Raw genomic sequence first — 27,908 nt, 5'->3', positions numbered from 1 at the left:
TAAGTGGGAGTAGAGGTTTTTTTTTGTAAGGGTCAATAAAATTTCTATATGTCTTTTAAATATTTAAGTTATTAATTATTGTGATTTGTGGCAACAAATTAATTTTGAATATGATAGATAATTAAATAAATAAATAAAATTTATTTTCAATATGTAGTTATAGTTAATTAATATAAATTAATAAAATATATTAAATATTTAAATTATTATGATAAAATAATAAAATTATTATATATTAGACTATGGTATATAATTATGTGGAAGTAATTATTTTTTTTGGTAATTGGAAGAGGTGGTCGAAACCACCTCTTCTATATCATAGAAAAGAAAAGAAAAGAAATATGCAACCATAATTTCTGACTTTGGTATTGATACACAACAAAAAATTGACTCTTGTCCTTAGATTTTTAATTTCTGAATTTAAAATAAATGAGGTCACTCCTAATTAATACTAACATATACACAACAATTATTTTATATATATAGAGATTAATTATACACCGAGTATGTTGTTGTATATAGAGATTAATTATTAACTAATGCAATACTCACGTGCTTAATTAGTTATATTTAATTGATAAAAAAGTTATGAATTAAATTTAGACTAGGATAATTAGTGACTTTACGTTTGCTGATTAGTACTAACTTATTCTGAGGATTTTTTTTTATTATTATTATTGTATTTTTTATTTTATTTTATTTTATTTTATTTTGTAAAAAAACACCTTGCATGGCACAGTAGTTTTGCCACAGCAAGAAGGTTGAAGATTCTAAAAAGGAAAATTTCAGAATTATGTGTATGAGATTCTCTTTTGCGGGCCCATATGACAAATCAACACCAGGTTTCCCGGCAAGAAAGGGGAACCGAAAGTCAAAACTGATTTGCAATGGATTGTTTATCCAAATCTCACCATTACAACTAATATTGACTGACCCAATCAATTAGACAATTCGATCGACCCAACAAACTCAAATTCAATGGCTCAATTTTTTATTCTTTTGGGTTGTGTGCTTACTCTTTTCTCCACCCTTTTCCATGTTTCCGGATCCAACAATAACCAGGTATGAATTTTATTAATTGTTATGTAGTGTACGAGAGTAGGAAAAGATTCAATCTGACACCACTAATAAATCCTAAAGAGTATTGGAAATTGAAGTTTACAAAATTATATCTGGAAATCCAAGTTGTATTTGGGCATGATTATAAGTTTGAATTTTTGTGAGGGAAGATCATCATTTCAGACTAAACCATTATTGGCAAATGTTTTAGTTTGAATTATGACTTGTTGAGAACAACATACCAGTTTAATCCCACAAATGGGGTCTGAGGAGGCTACAATGTATGCATACCTTACCCCTATCACGTAGAGATAGAGAGTTTGCTTCCAATAGACCCTCAGCTCAAATAACGTATTTCAAAGCAGTTTGAAAGGAATAATACGGAAATGAAAGCAACAACAACAACCAAATAAAGCGCTAGGGCAAATGTTATACGATAACTGAAGCAATGAAAAATACAGGCAGTAGGAGAGTAATAATAGCACCACTGATAAACGGACTCGATAAGGCGCAACTACCTACTAACCTTCTACCATAATTCTCGACGTCCACACCTTCCTATCTAGCTAGGATCATCTCCTCAGTATGTTGTAGGTGTGTCATGTCTTCTTCAGTATGTTGTAGGTGTGTCACCTCTTCCCAAGATTTCTTCGGCCTACCTATAGCCAACCTTTGCGCATCTGAGTATATGATTGAAAGTGAAATTTGGTCGAATCTTCTGGTGGTTTTCTAATAAGTTGATTTGTTTCATTTTTCCTTCTGTTTTTGTACTCATGAACTGTTCCAGGTTTTGTGGATGGCCTCTCATTTGAATTGTATTTTGGAATATAACTGTAGTATGTAAATTTTGGAGAGTAAAGAAAATAAATAGAATGTTCTGCCTTCCATATCAATGTCAAGCAGTTTCTTTTGAAGGTTGGTCTAAATCCTTTTATCTTCTCAGTTTTGTGATGCCACAAATATTTATGGAGATTCTGGGTGCAATGTTATGTCTTCATTTTCATCAAAGATACTGATAAAAGGAGGAACTGTAGTGAATGCTCATCATAAGGAGGTTGCTGATGTGTATATAGAAGATGGAACAATTCTGGCCGTGCAGCCTAACATTAAGGTAATTGTTGAAGTTGTCTTAATTGACTGGGAACTGAATAATAAATGTACTGTAGGAGAGCTAGTTGGGCCACTTGTCTATTGTGATTGATCTCTCTGAGCTGATAGCTGAATTTGATGCCAATTATTGTTCATGATTCATTTATAGCTAGCTACATTTTGTTCTTATTAGGTGGAATAACGAAAGGGTTTAATGAATATTTGTTATTCTGTTGACAATCTGAACAACCGAAAAACGTTTCTCATATGTGAAAGTTTGACTGGTATAGTTCTGTAATAAACCCTGGTCCCTGGTACAGCAAGATTGAAAGATTAGCACTCTTGTGAGTTATTTAATGAGAACATGCTATTGTTTAGTGCAGTAAGATAATAGTATCTTCTTGTTTTGTTTTCCTTTTCTGGATTTTGCTCAAGATGAATCCAAATGAATTCACATTGTTTAGGATAACATGAGATTAAGAATATTCAGGTCTGGAAATATATTTGGAAATCCTGGGTTGTTCCCTAGCAAATGGTGGTTTGGCTTAGTTTTGCAATGAAAGTATGTTTTTAATTAGTCTAGAGATGGGTAAGAGTCATAAGACGAGATTCTAGAGGATAGCTAAAAAACCCTGGACGTACTTTGGTGGATATATGGATGTAGGATCATATGAAGGTTTTTACCGAGGAAGGAATAGCTTTTTGACTTCATACCATTTTGCTGAATGTCACATCATTATCACCGGATATAAATTGTCCTGATTACTTTAGCACGACAAAAAAAAATTCTTGCTTTCTCATTTTATGATGCTGAAGTTTGATGAGCTGGGACAATTGACTTAGTACTCTAGTCCTTCACTTTGTGTTTTAGGTTCTTTTGTGTCTTCACTTGTTGGTCAGCGTTATGGTCACATATATTCTATTTACTTCTTAAGTTTACCTGCTAATATGCAACAGCTGCGCCCTCAAGTTGGCTTTTATTTATTCCTGAAACTCTTTGTATGTTTTCACGGGTTGATTATCTTTAACCTTAGCGGGTAACTTCATTGTTTTTCATCTGAATATGATGCACATCTCAGTTTACAAGACCATCTGCAGGTTAGTGACGATATCAAAGTCATTGATGCAACTGGAAAGTTTGTCATGCCAGGTAGAGTTTCTTTCTTCAGGGTTTTGGCGCTCAGTTGATTGTGTGCTTAGTCTCAGAATCATAGTTTTGGTTTTTTCCCTGCCAGAAAAGACCCGTAAGGCATGGCTGCTGTAGACGAATACGTTCTATGTGTCATATGTGCAGCTCTTACATCAGTTCTACTTTTCTTTTGTGTGGCTGAGCAGAGTTTTGTTTAATACAAAATATTCAAGTCTTAGTGGTAAAATATACATGAGAGCATTTTCTCGAAATTATAATTCCTACTCCCTCCGTTTCACAATAAGTGAATTGTTGAAGCAATTTTAGTGTTTCAAAATAAGTGAATGGTTCACAATTCAAGGTAAATGTTGAATTTTTTTTCCAAATTTACCCTCCATTAAATGTGCATTGGGAGTGATGTATCATGTGTCTTTGCTTTTTGAAGAGGATAAAAATGGAAAAACATGATAAATTTATGTCTTTGCTTTTTTTTCTTAACATGTGTGCCAAAATCCAACAATTAACTTATTATGGAACGGAGGGAGTAATAAACAGTCTTACTAGTAAACCTTGAGTAATAGTCTAACAGACAATTTACCTTCGCTTGCTGATTCTCATGATGATGACAGGAGGAATCGATCCTCATACACACCTTGCTATGGAATTTATGGGATCTGAGACCATTGATGACTTCTTCAGTGGACAGGCGGCTGCATTAGCTGGTGGAACAACAATGCACATTGACTTTGTTATTCCAGTAAATGGAAGCTTATCTGCAGGTTATGAAGTTTATGTAGAGAAAGCTAAGAGGTCATGCATGGATTATGGTTTTCACATGGCAATTACAAAATGGAATGAAACTGTTTCAGAGGAGATGGAAATTATGGTCAAGGAGAAAGGTTGTACTTATCTCTAGAGAGAGTGTACTTTTTAAGTTTTAGTGCATTCTTGCAGGGTAGTTCATTGGAAGCATCTTCCCCGCTGCACTTTTTGGTATCTCTTTAAGTACTCCTCTTGACTATCTTTCTCTTATCCTAGGTATCAATTCTTTCAAATTTTTCCTTGCCTACAAAGGCTCTTTTATGGTTAATGATGAGTTTCTCATGGAGGGATTGAAGAAGTGCAAGTCCCTTGGTGCCTTAGCTATGGTTCATGCAGAAAACGGGGATGCTGTATTTGAAGGTCAAAAAAGAATGATTGAACTTGGTATTACTGGTCCAGAGGGACATGCACTATCAAGGCCTCCAGTGGTAAAGTCACCCTATTTTTCTTCAGCATTCATGCCTAGAGATAAGCAACTTTAGGTTTCTGTCTTTTAACTTGTCAACATGCATGCATGCACTTTTGCCCTATTGCCACCAAGTAGCTGGAGCTTTGACTTCCAGAAAGAACCAATTATTTGATAGAAATTTGTGCTGTAGGATGGTAATGCTTTCTCATTATTAGAACCAGTAAAGTGATAAGAACAGAGAATAATCTCTAGGACATTCCAATCTAGGAAATACTTTTTATTTCTAGCAAGGAATGTATATTACGACGCATATATCTTGAGGCAAGAGATTAAGGCCTGCTGATCAACAATACAAGACATTGGTTCTATCTGTGACAGCTCGACAGGGATTGTGAAGTAAAGTATTTCTACGTCAAGCTTTTATGTGGTTAAGGTTCCTTTGGAAGTCTCCCATTCTCTTTCTTGGATCTGTGCTCTCTTTCTCTTTTGGTGGAAAAAGTTTTTACAGTTGACTAACTGTGTCTTAAAAGAAGTGCTCAAATTTGTAATAGCTTTCATTGGACAGCTTCACCAATTAAATTGTGGCATTGCTATTATTCTGGTAGTCTTTCGTGAAATCAATTACTCCCTTTGTTTCAAAACCAATGACCTATTTTTCTTGTTAGTCTCTTTAAAAAAGAATGATCTCTTTCTTTTTTTTGGCAATACTTTAATTTCAACTTTCCACGTGGCATGTTTAACATCACGAGATTAAAGGGCAATTTGGTACATTTGACATAACTTTGATATAGGAACACAAGATTCAAAAGTTTTCTTTATTTTCTTAAACTCCGTGTCGAGTCAAAATAGATTATTCTTTTTGAAACAGAGAGAGTAGTTAAAAATGGGATGAGAGTTGTGCATCATAGGTTCAAATTTTAATGTATTGTTCAACATGACAAAACTTACTTTCAAGATAAATTATGCAGGTGATTGTGATGGAGAAACGGAAGTTCTTCTTTAATTCCTATTAGTTGGTTAAACTGAATATATGAGCTAATTCAATAGGCCATATAGACAAGCTTCTGTGTATAAACTGGATTGCATATGAATAGGTAATAAACATGTTTAGGACTTCTGCATATGTTGACAGTATAGGAATAGGATAGGTGAGTGACCACTGGTCATATAATGGGAAAATCTTTTTGACACAGCAGGTGTATTAGATGCTTGGTAACTATAGTTGTCAGTCATGGATAGTGATTTTTGTTTTCCGGATAATGCAGAAAAACCGAGCAAACTGAAGAAGAAAACCGACATTTTTTGTTTTGGTTTGGTTTTGATTTCGGTTTTAAATTTTAAAAACCGACGTAAGTTGGTTTGTTGTTGATTTTAAGGATAAAATAACTAAAAAAGCCGAACCAAACTAACTATATAAATACATATATAAAGAGTAATTGATTCGGTTCTGTTATGTTGGAATATAGTCGACGTAATATGTGCTTGGAAGTATATTATCATATACTTTATTTTTTAAAAAACCCGATAAAACCAAAATAGAAATGAAGCAATGAAAACCGATTTAATCTTTTTGGTTTGGTTCTAACATTTGAAAAACCGAATTAATTGGGTTGGTTTCCTTTATGTGAAAAACCGACCAAACCAACCCGCGGACACCCCTATGGATAATCATGGACATATAATTTCAGAAGTGTTGATGCTACATGGTTCTATAAATTAAATATATGTTAGATTATGGTGATTTCTTCAAGAATTTTTGTTATTTGTCATATTTCTGTTCTTCTAGCCAACTATGTTCTCACAATGATTGTGAATGTTTGTTCTTTTGTTTGACAAGTCTATTTCATGATGTGAATAACTTTCCTAATGGTGTTCCTTGCTATGTCATTAATAATTGCAGCTGGAGGGAGAGGCTACTGCTCGAGCGATTCATTTGGCTAGCTTTGTGAACACTCCATTGTATGTTGTTCATGTCATGAGCATTGACGCAATGGATGAAATTGCCAGAGCTCGGAAGTCAGGTTTGACATCAACTGTTTGAATAATGTATTTGATAGAAACTTGGATTAGTGGCTTTGTAATGCTTACTTTACGGTGAATCTGCAATGATTAATTGTCCCCTCTACGGAATATTACTAAGTATTCCCATCATATCATTCGTTCAAACCATTCTAGGGCTATACTTTTGTTAGTTGAGCTCCTTTGATTTGAAGGTCCTCTTTTCTGCTCCTTAGCTGTAATCAAGTTGTTTACTCTACTTTAAGCCTACCAGCCTTCACTGGTAACTTTTAACAAAACTTTACTTAGTACTTGTAATATTTCTATCTCTAAATTTCACTGTGCGTTTTTTGTCTTCTCTCTAGAAGACACGTTTATTTGCGTACTCTTTGATTCGGAACTATCTCTCTTCCATGTTAATGTTATTTACCAAAACCTATGTTGCTCGGACTCGGCTGTTTTGCCGCCGAACCCGTCTCGACACGAGACTGAGGTGGGGACGGGTGCTTCCGCCGTCTCCGATTCGGTCAACCGATTTCGGAGATGTTGACCGAAATAAAGAAGAAATTTAACTGGAAACATTGAATAATTAACCGGCAACTTACCTGAAAAAGTCCCGACCAACGACCATCGGAATAGAGACGGCGTTCTCGATGTGCCGTCGCCGGAAATCATCGTCGACGTCGCCGGAAATCATCGGCGCAGACGTCGTACCACCTCAGGGTACCGGAAATCATCGTCATACTCTATCATCGGTGCAGTCGTGTTTACACAGTGACGGGTTATTTTTTTCCAAGTCAAAGTGTGTTTTGAAACTTTTGTCTTTTCTTTTTACTATTTTTAATTAATAATTAGTTCCTTTACTATTAATAATTAATTAATAATAATCTGTTGCCAGTACTGTCTGTCGGTGAGTGTATTTTACTTTGACAGTATTAAATTTAGCTTCTTAATTATATTTATTTTTTATTTTTAGTAAATAAACGTGAGTTATAATTTTGGAAAAAGTTTTTAATACAAATACTATTCAAAATTGAAAAGTAAAATCAGAAGACAAAAATAACTAAAAATAGCAAATTAACTAAAAAATTTTAGAATATCTTTATAACTCTATATTTATAATATTTAATTTTTTTTAGCCGAATCCCTGCACCCGTATCCACACTTGGATTCGCACCCCCAAATCTTAAAATTTATATTTTGACGAATCCGACTCTCGGATTCGCACCCGTCTCGGATACCCGCACCCGAGTCCGAGCAACTTAGACCAAAACACTCTGCTTCAGATGCCAGTTTCATGGCACTTTACTTATAGCTCTAGACTAAATTTACCATCTCATTTCAGGTCAAAGAGTTGTTGGGGAGCCAGTAGTTTCAGGTTTACTTCTTAATGATTCAGTACTTTGGGACCCTGACTTCCATTTTGCAGCAAGGTAAATATCATTTTCTGCTCTGTGATTTAGCTTTTCTATCTTTTCTCACTTCGGAGATGGCAATAGATGCCCGTAAATATTTTTACTATTCCAGGTATGTCATGAGCCCACCAATTAGAGCAGCAGGTCATGGAACAGCTCTTCAAGCAGCTCTTGCGATGGGGGTTCTGCAGGTTTTCAATCTTGATCTTTGTATAGATATCAATATATGCTTTTTCGTGCTGTCACAAAATTTAAATCTAGAAGGGGAGCCTCGGAGTAACTGGTAAAGTTGCTGCCATGTGACTAGAGGATCACGGGTTCAAGCCACAGCCTCCTGCAGAAATGTGGGCTAAGGCTGCGTACAATAAACCCCTGTGGTTCGGCCCTCCCCCCGGACCTGGCGCATAGCGGGAGCTTTAGTGCACCGGGCTGCGCACCCCCACCCCCCCCCTTTTTTTTAACAAAACTTGAAGCTACTTGTGGACTCCATTGGCCATAGACAATATCCAAATATTTCAGTTTCCCGTCTTATGATCCATCTATCAACTCAAATGAGCAACATAGAAGTCATTATTGTTCCTTTTCCTGTCTGTACAAATAATCAGCACGGTTTCATAAATCCAGCTGGTAGGAACTGATCACTGTACCTTCAACTCAACTCAGAAAGCCCTAGGAATTGGTGATTTCCGGAAAATACCAAATGGTGTTAATGGTATGCAAAAGTTTCTTTTTCCTTTCATATATTTATTTCTGTATCTTTAGCTTCCTTCTAATGTATTTCTAAGTTCTTCAGTATAACCATTTCTTTATAGGTATGGAGGAGAGGATGCATTTGGTTTGGGATACAATGGTGGTAAGCTGTGACATTTTCTATAGTTATAAATGCCACATGATGCTCAAATAAATTGGTCTCTGTGAGTATATTGCTTACTTTCTTTCGACGGTTTTGTCAGGTATCTGGTCAAATATCTGTCACCGATTATGTTCGCATAACTAGCACAGAATGGTAAATAACTAAACTTTTCTTAGTAACTTCTCAAAAATTGGATAATGGGTCTGCCACTCTACCCTTCTTCACTTATTAAGTACCAGACTTTTTTATCTACAGAAATGGTGAACTACTAAACTTTTACCAAAGTCTTGCAGATGACTTATATATATATCATATTCTTTTTTGGATAACTGTGGTGTCCGGGCTTAGCTTAAGCGCATCTCGACTAACAGATGTCTGATATATATGTTATTGTGAATCTAATTCCTCCATTCTAATGCTTACACTTTCTTCTTTGTTTTAAATCCGTTGTATGTCAATTTTAACAATGCAACGTCTTATTATGGAAGCTTAACTGGAAATATCTGATCTTGTGTTTTAGTGCTCGGATTTTCAATATCTATCCAAGGAAGGGAGCAATACTTGTGGGGTCTGATGCAGATATAATCATTTTAAACCCAAATTCAAGCTTCAAGATCAGTTCAAAGTCGCACCATTATAGGACAGATACCAATGTCTATGAGAATTGGAAAGGCAAGGTAAGCATTCACAAATTATTGAGTTTTATGTATTTATGTTGTAGAGCGAATGCAATGATTCTATTGTTTGAAATTTGAATATTCTTATGAATTTACTTAATAAGTGTTACAGAATATGTTGTAGCCCGTTTTTGTTTGCCTTGGTGTTGGATGTGTTAACGCGGTGTATTCAAGGAGAGGTACCTTGGTGTATGCTTTTTGCAGATGATGTTGTTTTGATTGATGAGACACGGGGAGGTGTGAATGACAAATTAGAGGTGTGGAGATAGACCCTTGAGTCTAAAGGGTTCAGGTTGAGCAGGAGCAAGACCGAGTATTTAGAATGCAAGTTTAATGGCTTGAGGCAGGAGGACGAGGTGATAGTTAGGTTGGATTCCCAGGTGGTGTGTAAGAGATAGTTTCAAGTATCTCGGGTCCATGATTCAGGGGGATGGTGAGATCGACAAGGATGTCTCTCACCGTATTGGGGCGGGATGGATGAAGTGGAAGCTCGCCTCGGGGGTGTTGTGTGATAAGAAGGTGCCACTCAAACTTAAAGGCAAATTCTATAAGGTAGCAGTCCGCCCGGCCATGTTGTATGGAGCGGAGTGTTGGCCAATCAAGAGTTCTCACATTCAAAATTTGAAGGTGGCAGAAATGTAGATGTTGCGTTGGGTGTGTGGGCTTACTAGGGGTGATAGAGTTCGGAATGAGACTATCCAGGAGAAGGTTCGAGTGGCTTTAGTGGAGGATAAGATGCGGAAAGTCCGATTGAAATGGTTCTGACACGTGATGAGAAAGGGCACGGATGCACCGGTTCGTAGGTGTGAGCGGCTAGCTTTGGATGGCTTCAGACGGGGCAGGGGTAGACCAAAGAAATACTGGAGAGAGGTGATTAGGCGGGACATAGAACAGTTACAGCTCACTGAGGACATGACCCTAGATAGGAAGTTATGGAGGTCGCGTATTAGGATAGAAGGCTAGTGTCAGTTTGGGTCGGTAGGGTAGGGCGTAGCTTGGTGGGTGTATTATTCTTGGTATGCTACCTTGTTGTATGCTGTATTGCGATGGTGTACTATTCTTTGGTTGCTATTCCACGCGGGTGGTGTATTTATGTCTTGTCATCTTGTTACGTGCTTTTTTGCGGATTTGATTAATATTCTTTGTCTTGAGCCGGGGGTCTATCGGAAACATCCTTGCTACTTCTCCAGAGGTAGTGGTATGGATTGCGTACATCTTACCCTCCCCAGACCCCACTATGTGGGAATACACTGGGTTTGTTATTGTTGTTGTTGTTGTTGTATTACTACTGTTGTTTCTTTTGCTTTGCTTTTTTTAGTATATTTTTTCTGTCAATATTTGTTTTCTTTTTTTAATGTTTTCATTAGAGCTTCTTTCACTCTTGTACTTTTTAAAACCTGTTCTGAAAATGCTTTTCTTGAGCCGATCAAGTCCATCAGAAATGACCTCCTTACCTCACACAAGGTAGGGGTAAGGTCTGCGTACACTCCACCCTCCGCAGACCCCACATGTGGGATCACACTGGCTATATTGTTGTTTTTACGTGCCAACTAAGAAAAGAAATAAACGAGAATTCTACAAACCTGTTATCTACATATGGGCTACGTTCATTACTAAGAAAGATGTCTATGTTCAATCTATAACGAATATGATTGTGAATACATCCTTGTTAACATAGGAAAAACTGTTGTCAAATTTCACCTCTATAACTGTTTGAACCCCGACCTTAACCTAAATAGTTAGCCAGGATGCTCTACATCGTGTGTGACATTATGGGAAAAAAAGTCGAGATAGTTGCTATCAAATGTGACCTTTAACATACCTTCAATATATTTTTATGTATCTTGGTGTACATAGAAGCACTTAAACAGTAGAGTATTATATTTTGCTGGAATCTATATTTTTGTGCTGGTTTTCTCATTGATAATCTCTTCATTTAAAAGTTGGAATTGTGGAATCCCATAAAGAAAATTTCTATTGTCCCGACCGACAAAGGAACACTATATTTTCCTGAAACGTATATTTTCTATAATTTAATCATCAGCTAACTTTCTGTTTTTTTTTTCTGAACATGTTTCTGCACTAAGTTCACCAAATTCTGCAGTCCCTCCTTTTACTGCTTCTCAAACATTCCCACTGTTTTATGTTTGCAATTTATTAAGCCTATGCTTTCTTTTTCTCCCTTTTTATTCGTTATACAGGGAAAGGTTGAAATTACAATTGCAGGAGGAATGGTTGTTTGGGAAAATGATGAGCTGAAAGTCATGCCTGGTGCTGGAAAGTACATTGAAATGCCACCTTTCAGTTATCTCTTTGATGGGATAGACAAGGCAGATGCAAAGTTCCTCTCTTCATTGAGAGCACCTGTAAAACGGTCAACGACTTGATTTGGCAAATTCACTTTTCATTATGGGGAACAGAAAGTCTGTCTCTATTTACTTGTAAATGCAGAAAAACTTTAAGGACATTCAAACTCCTGCAGTTGCAGATATGCCCTTGGACACATAATGTTATTTTATCAAAGTTATGTTTTTTCCATAAAGGATATTACACAATGGTCTATAGCTGGATTGCTAGATAGAGTGTTTACCTCGTAGTGCAGAGTCTAAGTAGATACCAAGAATCTCACAGCTTTTGATTATAACATTGCTAAATTTTCTTGTTTCTTTTACTCCAAGCAAGAGGCTTGGATGCATATATATACTCTGATGAAAAATGATAAAACTCTCTCATGCTTTCATTTATGAATACAGGAGAAATAGTCAGTTCAAGATTGCTACAAAGGGGGCTCCTCGCTCACACTAAAAACCACTGCATCATACAGGAAGACAGCAACTAATGTAGGTTAGGAACTTCTTCTTTTTCCTCTGCACAAAGGACATGTTCAAAATGATTAGAGGTATGGTTGCACTTGCATAACCACAAACTAAAGCTATATCGGTACATACTGTTTGGAATGTTCTGATCCTAGGGTGTCAAGCAAGGATGTATATGGATCAGAACAAACCCCAATATGCACTTCTATTCTGTTACTTGAGGAAACTGTCTTGAGAATATTATAATCCATAGCGTTGAAGATGTGTTTACTGTATCATCATTTTTTGGAGATTGGATGTCTTACCGTGGCAGACTTCTCTCGCTCCCTGGGTAGAAGTTCCTGATCAAAGTCATAGCTACGGTGAGTTAAATCACTCTTGTGCTTCTTCCTGTTGGCGCGCGCTTGAGAGAACACCACAGAATAATTGGTCTCACTCGGAGTCTTTTGCTCCCACTCTCCAAATTGAGGTACAGACAACCAACCAGTTTTCTACAGATTTAGGAAATCATCTGATAAGTTAATGAGAGCTGGTGAGTATTTTTCTTGTACAAATCTCATAGTAGTTTACAGATATATAATATAGAATTCGTGACTAATACAACTTTGCAGTGCTTGATTAAAAATGTGAACAAAATGAACACATTACTTGTTAGCTAAATAAGTAATTCGAGGAGAGATTGCTGTAAAGGGAATTTCATGATTAAGTAGACTTCTAGGTTTACTAATGATCACTTGTAATTCCTGGCTGGTGTTCTGTCAAAGTAATTTTTCATTCTTCAAGGGCTATATGACTTCTATAGAAATTCTACAATGTGTATTTTCTCTTACATCCATACAAACGAAACATCTCACAAAACATCTCACAAAGTGCAAATTCATCAAATACAAAAAAGAGTTGCTATATGTGGAAATCACTGTATTATTGCAAAAAAGGGGAAGGAAGAAAATGACTGTTTTCATGGAAAATGATATTTCAGTGATAGTTATTAAGTTGAAAAAAAAAGAGTGGATCAAAACCCATTATTATAATGACTAATGAGAATGATCTACTACTTCAACTCTGAATACTTCAAAATTAACCTAGCTAACAATGGTAAACAACACTAAAGGAATCGCTTCCAAATTAGTCCATATTTGACTAGTCAGAAGTTTACATTTTGACTAGAAAACATATTCCGTTAGGCATGATGCTAATCAATCAATTAACTGTACCATTGCACTCAAATTAGGTCAATTTCATTCCAATACTAAATTTTTTTCTTCTCAGACAAATTAATGATTATCAAAATAAAAGGACTCCAGACCAATACTTTCATACCAACTTACTGGTATGTGTGGAGGTCTATGCTATGTTTAGTGCAAAGCCTACATCGAATTTGATTCATTACTTTCAGGAATGGTTTCCGTTCTCTTTTTATCACCTTCAAACATCATGTCGTCGTACATGAGTTCCGGTTCATATGAAGAACTACAAGACACGACCAAACTATCGTAAGAGACATTCTCTCGTTTTATCCTTTGTGTTAGTTTCACACTATTAGATTTGTCCTGCTAATCTTGTCCAATCTTGTATGACAATACATCTATGTTAACATCTATAATACTCGTCTTCTGAATATGTCTGGCCATAGAGGCCAGTAATCACGTGTTTATCAAACCAAAGAAAAGTCTTTCTTATATGCCTAGAAAGAAGTTTGGGGCAAGTGCACAGATAGCTGACTTTAGGACTCTTATTTAAGGCATAGCGGAAGATCACATTTTTTCAAGTGTAGCCGCTTCGAAATTAACTTCACAAACTTCTGACATATGTGTTAAGAAGTTTGGCTTGCCAAAGCCTAATGTTGGAAGTTGGCTTATACGACTGAATTTCGGGCATATATGACTAAACTTCAGGCATAAATGACTGAACTTCTATCGGAACAAGATTTAACGATATCCAATCAAAAAAAGGTCTTTTATCTCATATTCAAAATTTCAAGCTCGAAGTGGGCTTAATGGTGTTTCAGGTTTCTTCAAGCTTCAAACCTTTAAACTGGTAGTTGTCTTTCAATCTTTTGAGCTCAAATAAACCCGAATCGATCTCAAGTGCCAAGTACTCCACAATATCCAAAAATGAAAAGTCAAGTTTGAAGTTTCGATTTTCTTTTTTCAACAATGTTGGATATCTTCTAAACCTCAACAAAAGATACTTTTTATTTTGATTCCATAAGATAACGAAATCAGATTTGGAATTCAAACAATTCAAGGGAATTCAAATTTTCAGTTTCAAACTTGATACTCTGAGTAAAAAAAAGAAAAGGCAGCCCGGTGCACTAAAGCTCCAGCTATGTGCGGTTCCGGAAAAGGCCAGACCACAAGGATCTGCAAGAGACTATTTCCATGGCGTGAACCCATGACCTCCTAGTCACGTGGCAACAACTTTACTAGCTATTCCAAGGCTCCCCTTCAAGCTTGTTTCCCCAAATGAGTTTCAAAAATACCTAATGGCTGATATTTGAATTAATAAATGGCAATGAGAAAAAGAAGAGAAAGATGATGATGACATGGTGTATCTGCATATTTAAAAGAATATTTGTGTCTTTAGAAAAAAGTAGTTATTACCATAGGTGAAGCATCTCGGTGCTTGCCAAGCTCTTGCTCAGTTCCCAGGCTGTGGCGTGCTAAACCATGTCTATGCTGCTGCTTTTTGGCATGATCCTGTGGAAACACCATGGGGTAATTTGGATTGTTCCCAGTCTTATGATCCCGTGCTCCATTCTGAGGCACTGCCACAGGGCTATTTTTCTAAAAAAACTCAGAAAGATTAAAAAACACAATATTAGTGACAAAACACTATGAGTAACCCTTTCTCTGGAAGACTTGAAATGTTATCTAAGTTTTGAATCATTGACAATAACATAAACTGTGTTAATTGAAAAGTTATCCAACATCCCTCGCATGCCCAGCCCTGGTAATTGGAGAGTGGACAACATAATAAGGGGGCTCAATATCGGGTAAATCAAGAATTGGGATGAGCCTGACTCTAATACTATAATACTATGATAATAAAAAAATGGACCCCCGCCATAACTTAGTCCTGAAAGCTAGTGGAAGAGGTGAAGATTGTCCAAAACCATATAGGGAGACCAACGGCCACATCCCCACCGATGTAGGATGTCCATTAATTATAAACTGAAACAAGATTATAAATGATTATTATGTGAAACATTGTTGATATCCCTATGGTCAATGCACATTAACTGAACAAACCATGACGGACATATTGTTATAAAGTGAAGTTAACCAAATCATGATGTATGTAGTGTTAAAACGGGAATTAAATTTACATATGTAGTGAACTGTCGCATATATTCAATTTTGTCGGTGCATATTAAAGTGCATTTTATATCTATTGCACCAGAAAGTTTTTCTACTTTTTTTCCTTTTCTTTTACAAAGTTATAGGACAATGGGAACGACCTAACTGGACTAGAATTGCCAAAAGACCTTGGATTAGAATTTTTGACACTGTAATTTGAATTTTCATCTCTTCACCACACATTAGATTTTGGTACATCAAATATGTGCAGTACTTTTTTCTCTCTTTTCGTGAGTTTTTTTCTTATCCTTGACACGTAGGTCAAATTTACCCTTTGTCAACACAAAGTCACCCATTACAAACTATACAGACTAGAGTTGTCTGGGATGATTTATCAATTGTCCTTCCTAGTCAATGGTGCAACTGTTAATCTTCAAACCACCAGTAGGTAATAGATCTAGTAAAATGCACAAGTAGATTAAGTTATAAAATTAAACTTAATACATGATAAATATAAATAACTTAATAACCTTTCTACTCATCTCTCACCCAAATATCCGCTAGACACTTCTCACCCTATTGGGGAAAATGGGTTTTGACAGTATAGTGTCAGACTGCTGCAGAACCTATAATTCTCATGTACCTAACTGAAAAAAAGAATTGAAGGACTTTCTCCCTTATGCTTCTACATAGGCTCTTAGTGATGGACTTAGGTATTAAGAAAGATAAGAAGAGAAGGGGTGAGGAGGGTAGACCTAGAATTAAGTGGGGCGGCCTTACGCCGGCAAATGTGAGGGAGATAGGGGAGAAGGTGGCGGGAATGGGGGTGTGGGAGTGCAGGGGGGACGTGGATGGTATGTGGGATAGGGCGGCTAGGTGCATCAAGGAGACTGCTAGTAAGGTGTTGGATATTTCCAGGGACTGTGCCGGCCATCGTCGGGGGGGATTGGTGGTGGAATGAAGAAGTTAGGAAGAAAGTGGTGACTAAGAAGAGGGTGTATGCTGAGTTGGGTGAGAGTAGGGATGAAGATGAGAAACGGCCTAATAGGGAGGAGTACAAAATAGCTAGGAAGGAGGTTAAGTTAGCAGTCACGGCGGCTAAGACGGCAGCGTTCGAGAGAGAAAGGAGAGGAAAAGAGGTTGTTTAGGCTTGCTAAGGCTAGGTAGAGGAAGGGTCGTGACCTCGACCAGGTGAAATGCATTAAGGGGAGGATTGTAGAGTATTGGTGGAGGATGGTCACATTAAGAAGAGATGGCAGTCGTACTTCGATAGGTTATTGAATGAAGAAGGGGATAGAGTTATTGTTTTAGGGGAGCTGGAGCACACAGAGGAGTGTTGTGATATTAGTTATTGTAGACGTTTTAAGGTAGAAGAGGTCAGAGAGGTTGTTCGCAGGATGCGTAGGGGTAGGGCGACGGGGCTTGATAAGATCCCTGTGGATTTTTGGAAGTTCTCTGGAGAGGCTGGCTTAAGGTGGTTGACTGAATTATTTAACGACACTTTCAAGTTGGCGAGAATGCCCGAGGCTTGGAGATGGAGTACTATGATCCCTCTTTATAAGAATAAGGGTGACATTCAGAGTTGCAATAACTATAGAAGTATTAAGTTATTGAGCCACACTATGAAGATTTGGGAGAGAGTGGTCGAGTTGAGATTGAGGAGGATAGTGTCTATCTTGGAAAATCAATTTGGATTTATGCCCGGGCGTTCGACGACGGAGGCAATTCACCTGGTGCGGAGACAGGTGGAACAGTATAGGGAAAGGAAAAGAGATCTGTACATGGTGTTTATCGACTTGTAGAAGGCGTACGACAAAGTCTCTAGGGAGGTGCTTTGGAGATGCTTGGAGGTGATTGGGGTACCGGTGGCGTATATTAAGGCGTACGACAAAGTCCCTAGGGAGGTGTTTGGAGATGCTTGGAGGTGAGTGGGGTATCGGTTGCGTATATTAGAGCAATCAAGGACATGTATAATGGAGCTAAGACTGAGGTGAGGACGGCAGGAGGAGACTCAGAGCATTTCTCTGTCTTGACGAGGTTGCATCAGGGTTCCACTCTTAGCCCGTTTTTGTTTGCTTAGGTGATGGATGTGTTGACGCGGCGTATTCAAGGAGAGGTACCTTGGTGTATGCTTTTTGCAGATGGTGTAGTTTTGATTGATGAGACGCGGGGGTGTGTGAATGATAAATTAGAGGTGTGGAGACGGACCCTTGAGTCTAAAGGGTTCAGGTTGAGCAGGAGCAAGACAGAATATTTGGAATGCAAATTTAATGACGTGAGGCAGGAAGACGAGGTGGTAGTAAGATTGGATTCTCGGACGGTGTGTAAGAGGGATAGTTTCAAGTATCTGGGGTCCATGATTCAGGGGAAAGGTGAGATTGACGAGGATGTCTCCCATCGTATTGGAGCGGGATGGATGAAGTGGAAGCTTGTCTCGGGGGTGTTGTGTGATAGGAAGGTGCCGCCCAAACTTAAAGGCAAATTCTACAGGGTGGCAGTCCGGCCGGCCATGTTGTATGGAGCGGAATGTTGGCCAATCAAGAACTCTCACATTCAAAAATTGAAGGTGGCGGAAATGCGAATGTTGCGTTGGATGTGTGGGCTTAATAGGGTTGATAGAGTTCGAAATGAGACTATTTGGAAAAAGGTTGGAGTGGCTTCGGTGGAGGACAAGATGCGGGAAGTTCGATTGAGATGGTTCGAGCATGTGAAGAGGAGGGGCACGGATGCCTCGGTTCGTAGGTGTGAGAAGCTTGCTTTGGATGGTTTCAGGCGGGGTAAGGGTAGGCCGAAGTAATACTGGAGAGAGGTAATCAGGCGGGACATGGAGCAGTTACAGCTCACTGAGGATATAGCCCTAGATAGGCGGGACATGGAGCAGTTACAGCTCACTGAGGACATGACCCTAGATAGGAAGATCTGGAGGACGCGGATTAGGATAGAAGGCTAGTGCCAGTTTAAGTCGTTGGGGTAGGACATTACTTGATAGATGTATTAATTCTTGCTAGGACACTTTGTTGTATGCTTTATTACGAATGTGTTTGCTATTCTTTGTTTATTATTCCTTGTGGGTGGCGTATTTTTGTCTTGACATACTGTTCCATGCTCTATTAAGTATCTGTTTATTATTCCTTGTCTTGAGCCGGGGGTCTATTGGAAACAGTCTTTCTACTTTTCCTGAAGTAGTGGTATGGACTGCGTACATCTTACCCCCAGACTCCACTATGTGAGAATACACTGGGTTTGTTGTTGTTTTCTGCCTTATGTTTCTCAAGAATTGAAGGACTTTCTGTCTTATATTTCTCGCCCAAATATCCGCTAGACACTTCTCGCCCTATTGGGGAAAATGGGTTTTGACATATAGTATTAGACTGCTGCAGAACCTATAATTCTCATGTACCTAACTGAAAAAAGAATTGAAGGACTTTCTGTCTTATGTTTCTCAAGCAAAATCATACTATCACTTTCTTACCTTTATCATTTTCCTACTTGTTTCGTATGGACCCCTGTAATGCTAGAAAATGCTGTCAACTTTCCTAATAAAGCATCTCCACCTTTAACTGGTTGAACATTCTAGTCGTGTAGGGAGTAAGTAGAAACAAATGTTGAAACCCCTAAAGTCATTTGCTTACCTATGTAAACGCCATATACTTGTGCTTTGAATTTGTCTAACGACATATGCAAAATAAGGGGTAGTAATCATGTTTTTACTATACCAAAGACAGTTTCCATTGTATAAAAGAATAAAATGTCCATTTGTTTCTACCTTTAGTAACATTTTAACTTTAAAATGTCCATTTATTTCTACCTTTAGTAACATTTTAGCTTTAAAATGTCCATTTTAGCCTTAATGAAATGTTTTATAGCCACACAAATATCTATAACTTATTTTAGCCCACAAATTTCAGAAGTCGTTCTTTCTTTCTTAAACTCCATGACCTCACATAAATTGGGATGGAGGGAATAACAATTAATATGTTGTTTTGGTGAATGATGGTACAGTAAGAAAGTTGGGGGAGGGTGCAGGCAGGGGTAAGGGTGACAAGGGAGCTGATAGGTTGAGAGTTGGTTCTTGTTATATAGAGAATTTGATTGGGGAAGTCTATAAAATTAGTGAAGATTCTAAAAAATAGGAAGATCTATATAACTTGTGTTCAGGAGACCAAATGAGTGGGAACTAAGGCTACAGACATCGATGGGTTTAAATTGTGGTAGTTAGGAGGCTCGAGGAGAACTAAGGGAGCTAGTGTTGAAGGTTAGGAGGGTGAATGATAGGATGATGGTGATTAAGCTACCAATTGGAGGAGTTACCTTGAACATAGTCAGTGCATACGCACCACAAATGGGCTTGGATGAGGAAGTTAAAAACTGGTTTTGGAAGGATTTGGGCTAGGTAGTGAGGGATATCCCGCACATCGAGAAATGAGGGTTATCCTGCACAACGGGAAGTTATTCATAAGAGAAGATTTCAATAGCCATGTCGGGACAGCTTCAAGGTGTTATATTGGTGGACATGGAGGTTTTAGTTTTGGGAATAGAAATGAAGGAGGAGTTTTAGTTTTGGACTTCTCCAAAGCTTCACTAAAACGATGGAGGATGTTACACATCGTATTGAAGCATATAGATGAAATAGAGGCTTGTATCCAGTATCTTGTGTGATAAGAATGTACCACCAAAACTTACAAGTAAGTTTTATAAGGGGTTGTTAGACCAACATGTTGTATGGCGTGGAATGTTGGTTGGTCAAGAACTCACATATCCAAAAGATGAAAGTAGTGGAAATGCGAATGTTGAGATGGATGTGCGGGTACTAGGAGAGATAGGTTTAGGAACGAAAATATATAAGATAGGATCGGAGTGGTTTCCGTGGTGGACAATATGAGGGAGGAGAGGTTGAGATAGTTCAACATATGAAGGGGAGGTGCGGAGATTGCTAGTAAAGAAATGTAGAGGTAGGCCAAAGAAGAAATGACCCTAGATAAGAAAGTAGGAAGATCGAGGATTAAAGTAGAAGGATAGTGGGTAGTTGAGTGTTGTCTAGTTTTTCTTATCGTTATTATTATGATTACTCTCCTACTATCTTATTCTTCAATTTCATTATTATCAGTTGTTTTCTTTGTTTCAATTATCATATTATTTGTTGTTCTTGTTTTTTTCTTTATTATTTTCAACATGGCTTTTTTACTACGGTATTTCCTTATCATACTCATTATTTGAGTCGAGGATCCATCAGAAACATCTCTATTTTCACAAGGTATAGGGTAAGGCTACAAACACATCACTCTCCCTAGACCCCATTTGTGGGATTAAACTGGGTATGTTGTTATGTTTTTCAGGAAAATAAATGAATTTCTTACTTATTTTCTTGTGTTCTCTGCGTAAGGAAAAAAAATATTATCCTAAAATTATTTACATATAATGTAGACAAATACTATGGAAAGTGGGGTTGGAGGGAGGGGGGGGAGGGGAGACTAATCAAGGTAGAATTTTCTTACTTTTTCTAGGAAAGTCACTTTCCTCATTTTTAAGAACTTGTTTTCCTAGAGAATATTTTCTAAAAATTTTGACCAACCGAACATGGAAAAAATGAAAAATATTTTCCTCTATACTAAACACACCCCATGTCTTATTTATTTTCTAGAAGACATTTAAAGTGCTATCTAAATATTGAATTATACTTGTTTAGTGCATTGAAGGGGAACCTTGGAGTAACTAAGAAAAGTTGTTGCCATGTTACCCCACAAATAACAAGAGCTTTAGTACACCGAGCTGCCTTTTAAAAATAAAATAAAAAATCCTTGTCTAGTGGATGTAGTTGGTACGAGTAGTTTCTAGGAAGGCAATTCCACCCCAAAAGACAAATCCCGACAATACTGTTAAGGAAAGTTTGTCTTCAGAGTTGTATGATGCATCAAATAAACTATTAAGGTTTACAACAGATGTATTTCGTACCATTGTCGAAACCTCTTGATGCTTGCCAAGTTCTTGCTCATTTCCTAGGCTTCGGTGTGTCATATCATGTTTATGTGTCTTCTTGTTGGAACAAGCTTTGGGGGACACCATGTAATTATCAGGACTGCCCTTGGCCTTTGAATCCCATGCTCCAACCTGAGGCGCTGGAGTAGGACTGTTTTTCTACAAATTTAGAAAAACTATTAGTTAAATGATGACATTAGGAGTTACACACTCTCTAGAGTATATATGAAAGGCAATTAAATGTATTGAAAACTGGAATTACTTGCATTAGGAGGAGCGACAAATGATATTTTGATAAAATGGGGAAGCATGATCCATGAATGATGATATTGAGCGTTATAGTCGATATGTTCTATTAATTGATATTCCAGTGGTTGTGCACATTAGTTACCCCAAACATTGAAGGACATCTCTAAAGTAAGTGAACGGTTCGAATGATAAATAGTTAAAATAGGAGAATTTTTTTTTCGTAAAGGGAGAAAATTCAAAGATCAAGTGAACTTTGATGTCTACGATGGTCGTTAGTGAAGTTCACTATCATTATTAATCTAGTAGGAACAAAATTAAGTGTATGAGGGTCAGTCACATTAGTGTTCTTGATTTACCCGACGTTGGACATTTATGATATGTTATCCATCCTTTAGACATTGGGGTTGAATTAGATCCAAGATTTATTTTCTTAATAAAATAAGGGATTATTCATGTTATTACCATAATAAAGAGAAGTTCCCATTGTATCACTAAAGGAAGGTTTGATTGAGTCTCATTATTTTGTTTAATCATCTTGTATTCTGAACCCATTGACCAGTCTAATTCGGTTTCCCACCGTAAAAATTCCATTAGGGGGTTTTAACGCTCCCAACCAAGGGGAACAGCATTACCACGGCTCAAATTGTTACCTCTGGTAAAATATCATAATCTATTAAAGTGAGGATGTGTGTATATATGTAACTGTAATTTCCTGATGTTAGAAAAAAAAAGTGTTTCTTACCCTGGGTGAGACCTCTTGGTGCTTGCCAGCCATCTCTTGCTCGTTTACTGGGCTGTGGTGTGCTAGGTTTTGTCTATGCTGCTGCTTGTTTGCACGAGCTTGGGAGAATACCATGGAAAAGTTATGATTTTTCCCGGAATTTTGCTCCCATGCTCCAAATTGAGGCACAGACGCCGATCCATTTCTCTGTATAGAAAAATAAACTTTCATTACACTGCGTTATGCTATTGTTGTTGAATGTAATGAGTACTTAGATATTGTTGAATGGTGGATATTGCCTCCATGAACGATTGCTCTCTACCACTATTTCCCACCGTCTCCCCTTAATCCCCTATTTTATCTCCAATCTACTTTACCATCGCTATTAAAACCACTAGTTCCAATAAGTTGTAAAATTTCAGGTATTTTCTTACTTGAGATGATGCATATGATTAAAAGATATAAGTATCATATTTTATGTGCATAACTATCTAATAAATGAATGAAAATATTTAAAGTTTTTTATAAATTTGAATTGAAAGTGTGTAATTGGAACATTTATTAGGAGTTGATGTGTTTAATTAGAATAAGATTTAGTACGAGTGTAGTAAAATATTCTGACAAGCAGGGGCGGATCAATTAAGGCCCGTAATGATGGCATACCACCTGCAAAGTTTGACGGAAATTCTATATATGTATAGGTATATATACATTGATATATTCAAATAATAAATCTGTCACCTACAATATCAAAGTGATTTCCAGTGCAAGTGGTAAGGCGTGTTTTTAGTGGCCCAATAATTGCGGATTCGACCTTTGTTGGCAGCAAATATTTTTTTAAAGCAATATATACTGATATATTCAAATAATAAACTTGTCACTCTTTACGCCGTTTTAGTGGCCCTAAGGTCGTGAGTTTGACCTTTGCTGGCAACAACAAATTTTTTTAAAGCAATGCCTAGCAGGTGTAATTATATTTTGCATAATATTATGCTAATTACAGTTGACTTAATTATACAATTAAATGTTATTTTTGGCTTTTTTTTTTAATTTCTTTAGTCGTTAAAAATAATTTATTCTCTCTCATCCAAATTAAAAAAAAATAATTTATCGCTATTCTCTCAATTTTCAAATTACGATTTCACTCTATTTCTTGACTTCTGGACAATGGTACACTTTGCACACGGAGAGTTTGAATCCTGGATCCGCCTCTACTGAGAAGTATAAAAAGCTATCCTGGCTATGTGTTAAGCCTAATTTAAACGAAGTATAGTGAAAGTTATTGTGAGAAAACTAGGGTAATTTTCGTAGATAGTCACTCATGTTTTGACAATTGTCTACAAATATCACTTTTGTTTCTTTTAGCACAAGAATATCACTCAACTATCTCTATTTTCCTCAATAAATACTTAACAGTTTAAAAACTTTCTTCTCTCCTACTTGGCATGCCATGTTGTTAAAATCTTATTTTCTTAATGATAAACCTGTTTAATTCTTGAAATTCATTTGTTCAAAACTATGTCTTATAAACTACAAGAAAAATCTAAATTACGTAAAAAAAAATTATGAAAAAATTGTAAAAGAATTTAGCGGTAATCTAATTTTCTACAAGTTTTTCAACCAAACTAATTCGATGAAAAACCTACAAATTTTTCTATCAAACAAAATTTGAAGGTGAAAATCTAAGTTTTTTTTTGTCAAACAAAATTCGACCGAAAAATCTTAAAGATAATTATCACTTGAAAATTTTAATTCGCATGTAGATCACCTGCAAAATTTTAAGCAAGATTTTTTTGAAAAAAAATGAATTCTTCTTGCAAATTTTTCCCAAGTAAATTCATAAATGAATCAAATAAATCCGCAAAGTTAAAATAGGCAAAAAACTTTAGAAAATAAAAAATTATTATTTTTAATTTAGTTTTTTCATATTAATTTTTATTTCTATTGTACTATATTTTGTCTTATTATATAATTAAACGTCAATTTATATTCTTTTCTCATCCTAAACCCACAAAAAACAAGCGATAATTGGTTGGGGTACTATTTTAAAGATTCATTCGTAATATTAGATCGTTTTGTTAATATTTTTTTAAAAATTTAATTTGTTTCATGACTAAATAATTTTCTTTCCTTCAAAAATAGTACATTTAGTACGTATATGAAAATTCGAAAGCGATCATTTTTATTTCTTTTACATTTTAGAATCTTTAGCATATGAAATAAATAACCAAAAAATATTAAATTAGGACCAATGCATATAAATACTTTGAGTTTTAAAAATATAATTAAGTGGTGAAATAAATAAATTAGAAAAACTTTGAAAAGTACCAAATAAAATAATTCAAACCTTTACACATCAACTACTTCATTGATGAGTAATGTGTATAGCATTACCATATGAATTATTTCCCTTTTAAGTTGTGTGATTATTTGATATTTTTTATCATGTGATGTAATAATTTTTCTTGTATCGAATAAGGAATAAATATAATTTATACTTTTTTTTAAGAAATAAAAAATAAATATAAAATTTAAAGTACATAATTAAATTGTTCCTCAATGATAAATATATCATGTGTGTTTATTTTTTTAAGAAATAGAATAAAATTTTAGTTAAATAAATATATTTATTATATATATATAAAAAAAAAAATTTAATGACATAGCATGTCAACTAAAGATAGTTGAGTGATATTTTAATCTTAAAAAAGTAAAAATAATATTTATAGGTAATTTTTAAAATATGAATGAGTCGAGAAAACTAAGAGACGAAAGTGCATTCATGCAATGTGCGCAACTTTAATGCACAAATAATAAGACAAATACAATAGGGTTTTAATGACTTATGTGTACATTAGTAATAAACATACTTCTTTTGTTTATGTATATCCTGTTATTAATTAAAGCAAACAACTGAAATCTCATACGTCAGGAAAGAATCAATCTAGCAATTTCACCTATTATAGTGCTTCAATAATTACCCAAAATAATAGTACCTCTGAACATTTTGGTACGTGCTAAGAACCATATCCAGATCATATTTAACATTAATGATGATGTATAAAAATATATTTAATCTGTTGAAAATGGTATTTTTATTTTTATTCCTTAGAAAACATTATTCTTTAAGGCCAGAAACCAAAACTACAGAAGGGGAAACAAAATTGTAAAGAAACCAAATCTCCCACTAATAAAGATAATTAACCAATTTATGTTCATGATCATTTACGTCGTAAAAAAAAATCAAAAACATTTATTTTCTCTCTCGTTTTCCATCAAAAAAAAATATAAACGATTTTCAAAAGAAAAAAGAAAGCAGAAACAAATATGTGAGAATTACCCAAGAAAAATTACAATCTTCAAGACAACCAAAAAGAAAATTAAGGAAAAAAAAAAACAATCAATTCTTTCTTCACATCATAATGTAACTAAAGCATACCTCCCTTTGTTTCGCCATGGAGGATAGGGAAAGAAGAGAGAAAATGGTGGAAAAAATTTTGATAACCAAAATGGTGGAAAATTTTTGGAAATAAATTATTATGTGTTGAATCATTTATATAGAAATAAGCCTCTAATTTATATGGAACATGAAATATTCTAGCTATTCAAGTATATCCATTGCCTTAAAGAAACTAGAGGTGAAAATTAAAGGGTAGATATTAGACATCAACAAAAAAAAAAACATTAAGGGCAATGAAATTGCTTAAAATTTATTTTAGTTAGTTTATAACAATGAAGGAATAATATTTACTTACAAAAATTGTTTTCTATTTACTGAAGAATGCTTTTGGTTCCTTATTTTCAATTTAGTTAAATGGATATAAGTTACATATCCTAGGAATTGAATGTTACTCTAAATCACATTAAGGTTCATGCGATGAATTCATGATTGAGCGGTAACGAGGCAAAATTTGATCCAAGTTTCAAGGGCTTTGAGTTGTAGGTGAAAAAAAGTATGAAAATGAGGTGTAGGTGACACAAGTCCTAATAATTGAGTGTAAGTGATAATTACTTTATTATGGATTAAGAAAGTTGGGTAAGTTTGAGAATAGCCCACAAATTTTTAAATTTACACTTTGATCCAAATGTTTACCTAATATAACGGGAAACGGAGGAAAAAAAGGTGCGTTTCTCTCTCTTCTCATCCATTGTTGTTTTTTCTCTCTTAGCGATTTTTGTTGTTCATTGTTTCTGCTACTTTATTCATCATCTTCTGCTTTATTATCATCATCTTTTACTTCATTATCATTTTCATCTTCTTCTTGTTGACCATTGTTGTTATTGTTGTTACCGCTACTGCTGCTATTTGACCAATTTCTTAGGTCAATTTTTTTTTTCGTACATCACTTTCCTCTTTGACATTATTTCATAGGAGACTTTGGTAAGTCAAATTATATTTTTAGTTGAATTTGTCATCTGGGTAACTGTTATTGTGTTGTTTTATCAACAATAGATAGCACGCGAACATGAATGCAACATAAGAGCCATCTGTTTAAACAGATCAATCATCTATTGTGACAGATGAGACATCTGTTTCAACGAAAGACTCATATGTTGGATTCATATTTATGGATCTATAGTGTCGTAACATGAATCGAATAGATGGGTTATCTATTGCAATATATGACCCATCTGTTGCAACAGATTAGTTATCTGGTGCATCATGATGAATATTTATTGCAACATATGACCCATCTGTTGCAACAGATTAGTTACCTGGTGCAACATGATAAATATTTGTTGCAACAGATTAGTAACTTGTTACAATAGAACCTAAAATCGATTCCAACAGACATGTTATCTGTTGCAACATGGTAAATATCTGTAGCAATATATTAGTAATCTGTTGCAATAGAACCTGAACTTGATTCCAACAAATGCGCCGTTTGTTGTAACATGTCACTCATCCATTGGAATCAACTTCAAAGGTGCCTTAGTATCCGAACAGGTGCTTCATCTATTGCAGCATATATATAGTTTGTTGCTACATATGATTCACCTGTTACAACAGATGACTCATCTGTTGAAATCAACTTCAGGAGCGTAACATGAATCCCAACAGGTAAGTAATCTGTTGCGACTGATCACTTACCTATTGCAACTTATTTTTCACATGTTGTAACAGATTACACATCTGTTGGGATTCACGTACGACACTATGAAATCACTATTAACTTTTTTTTTAACAAATGACTTTATTTAGGTATCACTAATAGAGGGATTAATAACAATAGGGGTGGATTATCATGGTCAATGGATCAAGAAAAGCAATCGATATATATGGCATTGGAAGAAGGGTGAAATACTAGAAACGATAGCTATGACTGTCCAAAGTGATGTTTTGTATGATAATTTTTTAAACTTAATCATCAGCTATTGTGGACTGAATTGTCACT

The 27,908-nt window shown here is 35.8% G+C and overlaps 2 protein-coding genes across 3 annotated transcripts; one reads left to right on the top strand and one right to left on the bottom strand.

Annotated features, from left to right (window-relative positions):
• Positions 1 to 760: 760 nt before the first annotated feature.
• On the top strand, positions 761 to 11,988 carry LOC107847669 (dihydropyrimidinase). The gene is made up of 13 exons (XM_016692061.2): positions 761 to 1,062; positions 2,003 to 2,170; positions 3,247 to 3,298; positions 3,907 to 4,176; positions 4,316 to 4,527; positions 6,409 to 6,529; positions 7,852 to 7,939; positions 8,034 to 8,112; positions 8,546 to 8,633; positions 8,734 to 8,774; positions 8,875 to 8,927; positions 9,295 to 9,451; positions 11,653 to 11,988. Exons 1-13 carry the CDS (start codon positions 979 to 981, stop codon positions 11,836 to 11,838), a joined length of 1,599 nt encoding a protein of 532 aa, XP_016547547.1. The 5' UTR covers positions 761 to 978; the 3' UTR covers positions 11,839 to 11,988.
• A 77-nt stretch (positions 11,989 to 12,065) lies between these two features.
• On the bottom strand, positions 12,066 to 26,052 carry LOC107847670. 2 transcript variants are annotated; one of them, XM_047398876.1, is made up of 6 exons: positions 25,952 to 26,052; positions 22,534 to 22,719; positions 21,519 to 21,701; positions 14,871 to 15,053; positions 12,573 to 12,758; positions 12,066 to 12,318 (listed from the first exon to the last, which is right to left on the bottom strand). In XM_047398876.1, exons 1-6 carry the CDS (start codon positions 25,967 to 25,969, stop codon positions 12,268 to 12,270), a joined length of 807 nt encoding a protein of 268 aa, XP_047254832.1. In that variant the 5' UTR covers positions 25,970 to 26,052; the 3' UTR covers positions 12,066 to 12,267. The 2 variants fall into 2 exon arrangements, with proteins under 2 accessions (XP_047254832.1, XP_016547548.1); XM_016692062.2 differs by lacking the exon at positions 25,952 to 26,052 and having other exon boundaries at positions 22,534 to 22,957.
• Between the last annotated feature and the right edge of the window lie 1,856 nt (positions 26,053 to 27,908).

This window comes from Capsicum annuum, chromosome 11 (genome assembly GCF_002878395.1).
Source record: "Capsicum annuum cultivar UCD-10X-F1 chromosome 11, UCD10Xv1.1, whole genome shotgun sequence".
Taxonomy (NCBI): domain Eukaryota; kingdom Viridiplantae; phylum Streptophyta; class Magnoliopsida; order Solanales; family Solanaceae; genus Capsicum; species Capsicum annuum.
This window is presented reverse-complemented; position numbering and strand designations above follow the sequence as displayed.

Excerpts from the sequence above, each read along its gene's own strand:
- LOC107847669 (XM_016692061.2), top strand. The coding sequence starts at position 979 with ATGGCTCAATTTTTTATTCTTTTGGGTTGTGTGCTTACTCTTTTCTCC. Across the intron at positions 8,634-8,733 it reads AATACCAAATGGTGTTAATG|GTATGGAGGAGAGGATGCAT; the intron begins GTATGCAAAAGT and ends ATTTCTTTATAG. Across the intron at positions 8,928-9,294 it reads CGCATAACTAGCACAGAATG|TGCTCGGATTTTCAATATCT; the intron begins GTAAATAACTAA and ends CTTGTGTTTTAG.
- LOC107847670 (XM_016692062.2), bottom strand. The coding sequence starts at position 22,743 with ATGAAAGTTTATTTTTCTATACAGAGAAATGGATCGGCGTCTGTGCCT. Across the intron at positions 21,702-22,533 it reads ACCAAGAGGTCTCACCCAGG|AAAAACAGTCCTACTCCAGC; the intron begins GTAAGAAACACT and ends CTAAATTTGTAG. Across the intron at positions 15,054-21,518 it reads ATCAAGAGGTTTCGACAATG|AAAAATAGCCCTGTGGCAGT; the intron begins GTACGAAATACA and ends GAGTTTTTTTAG.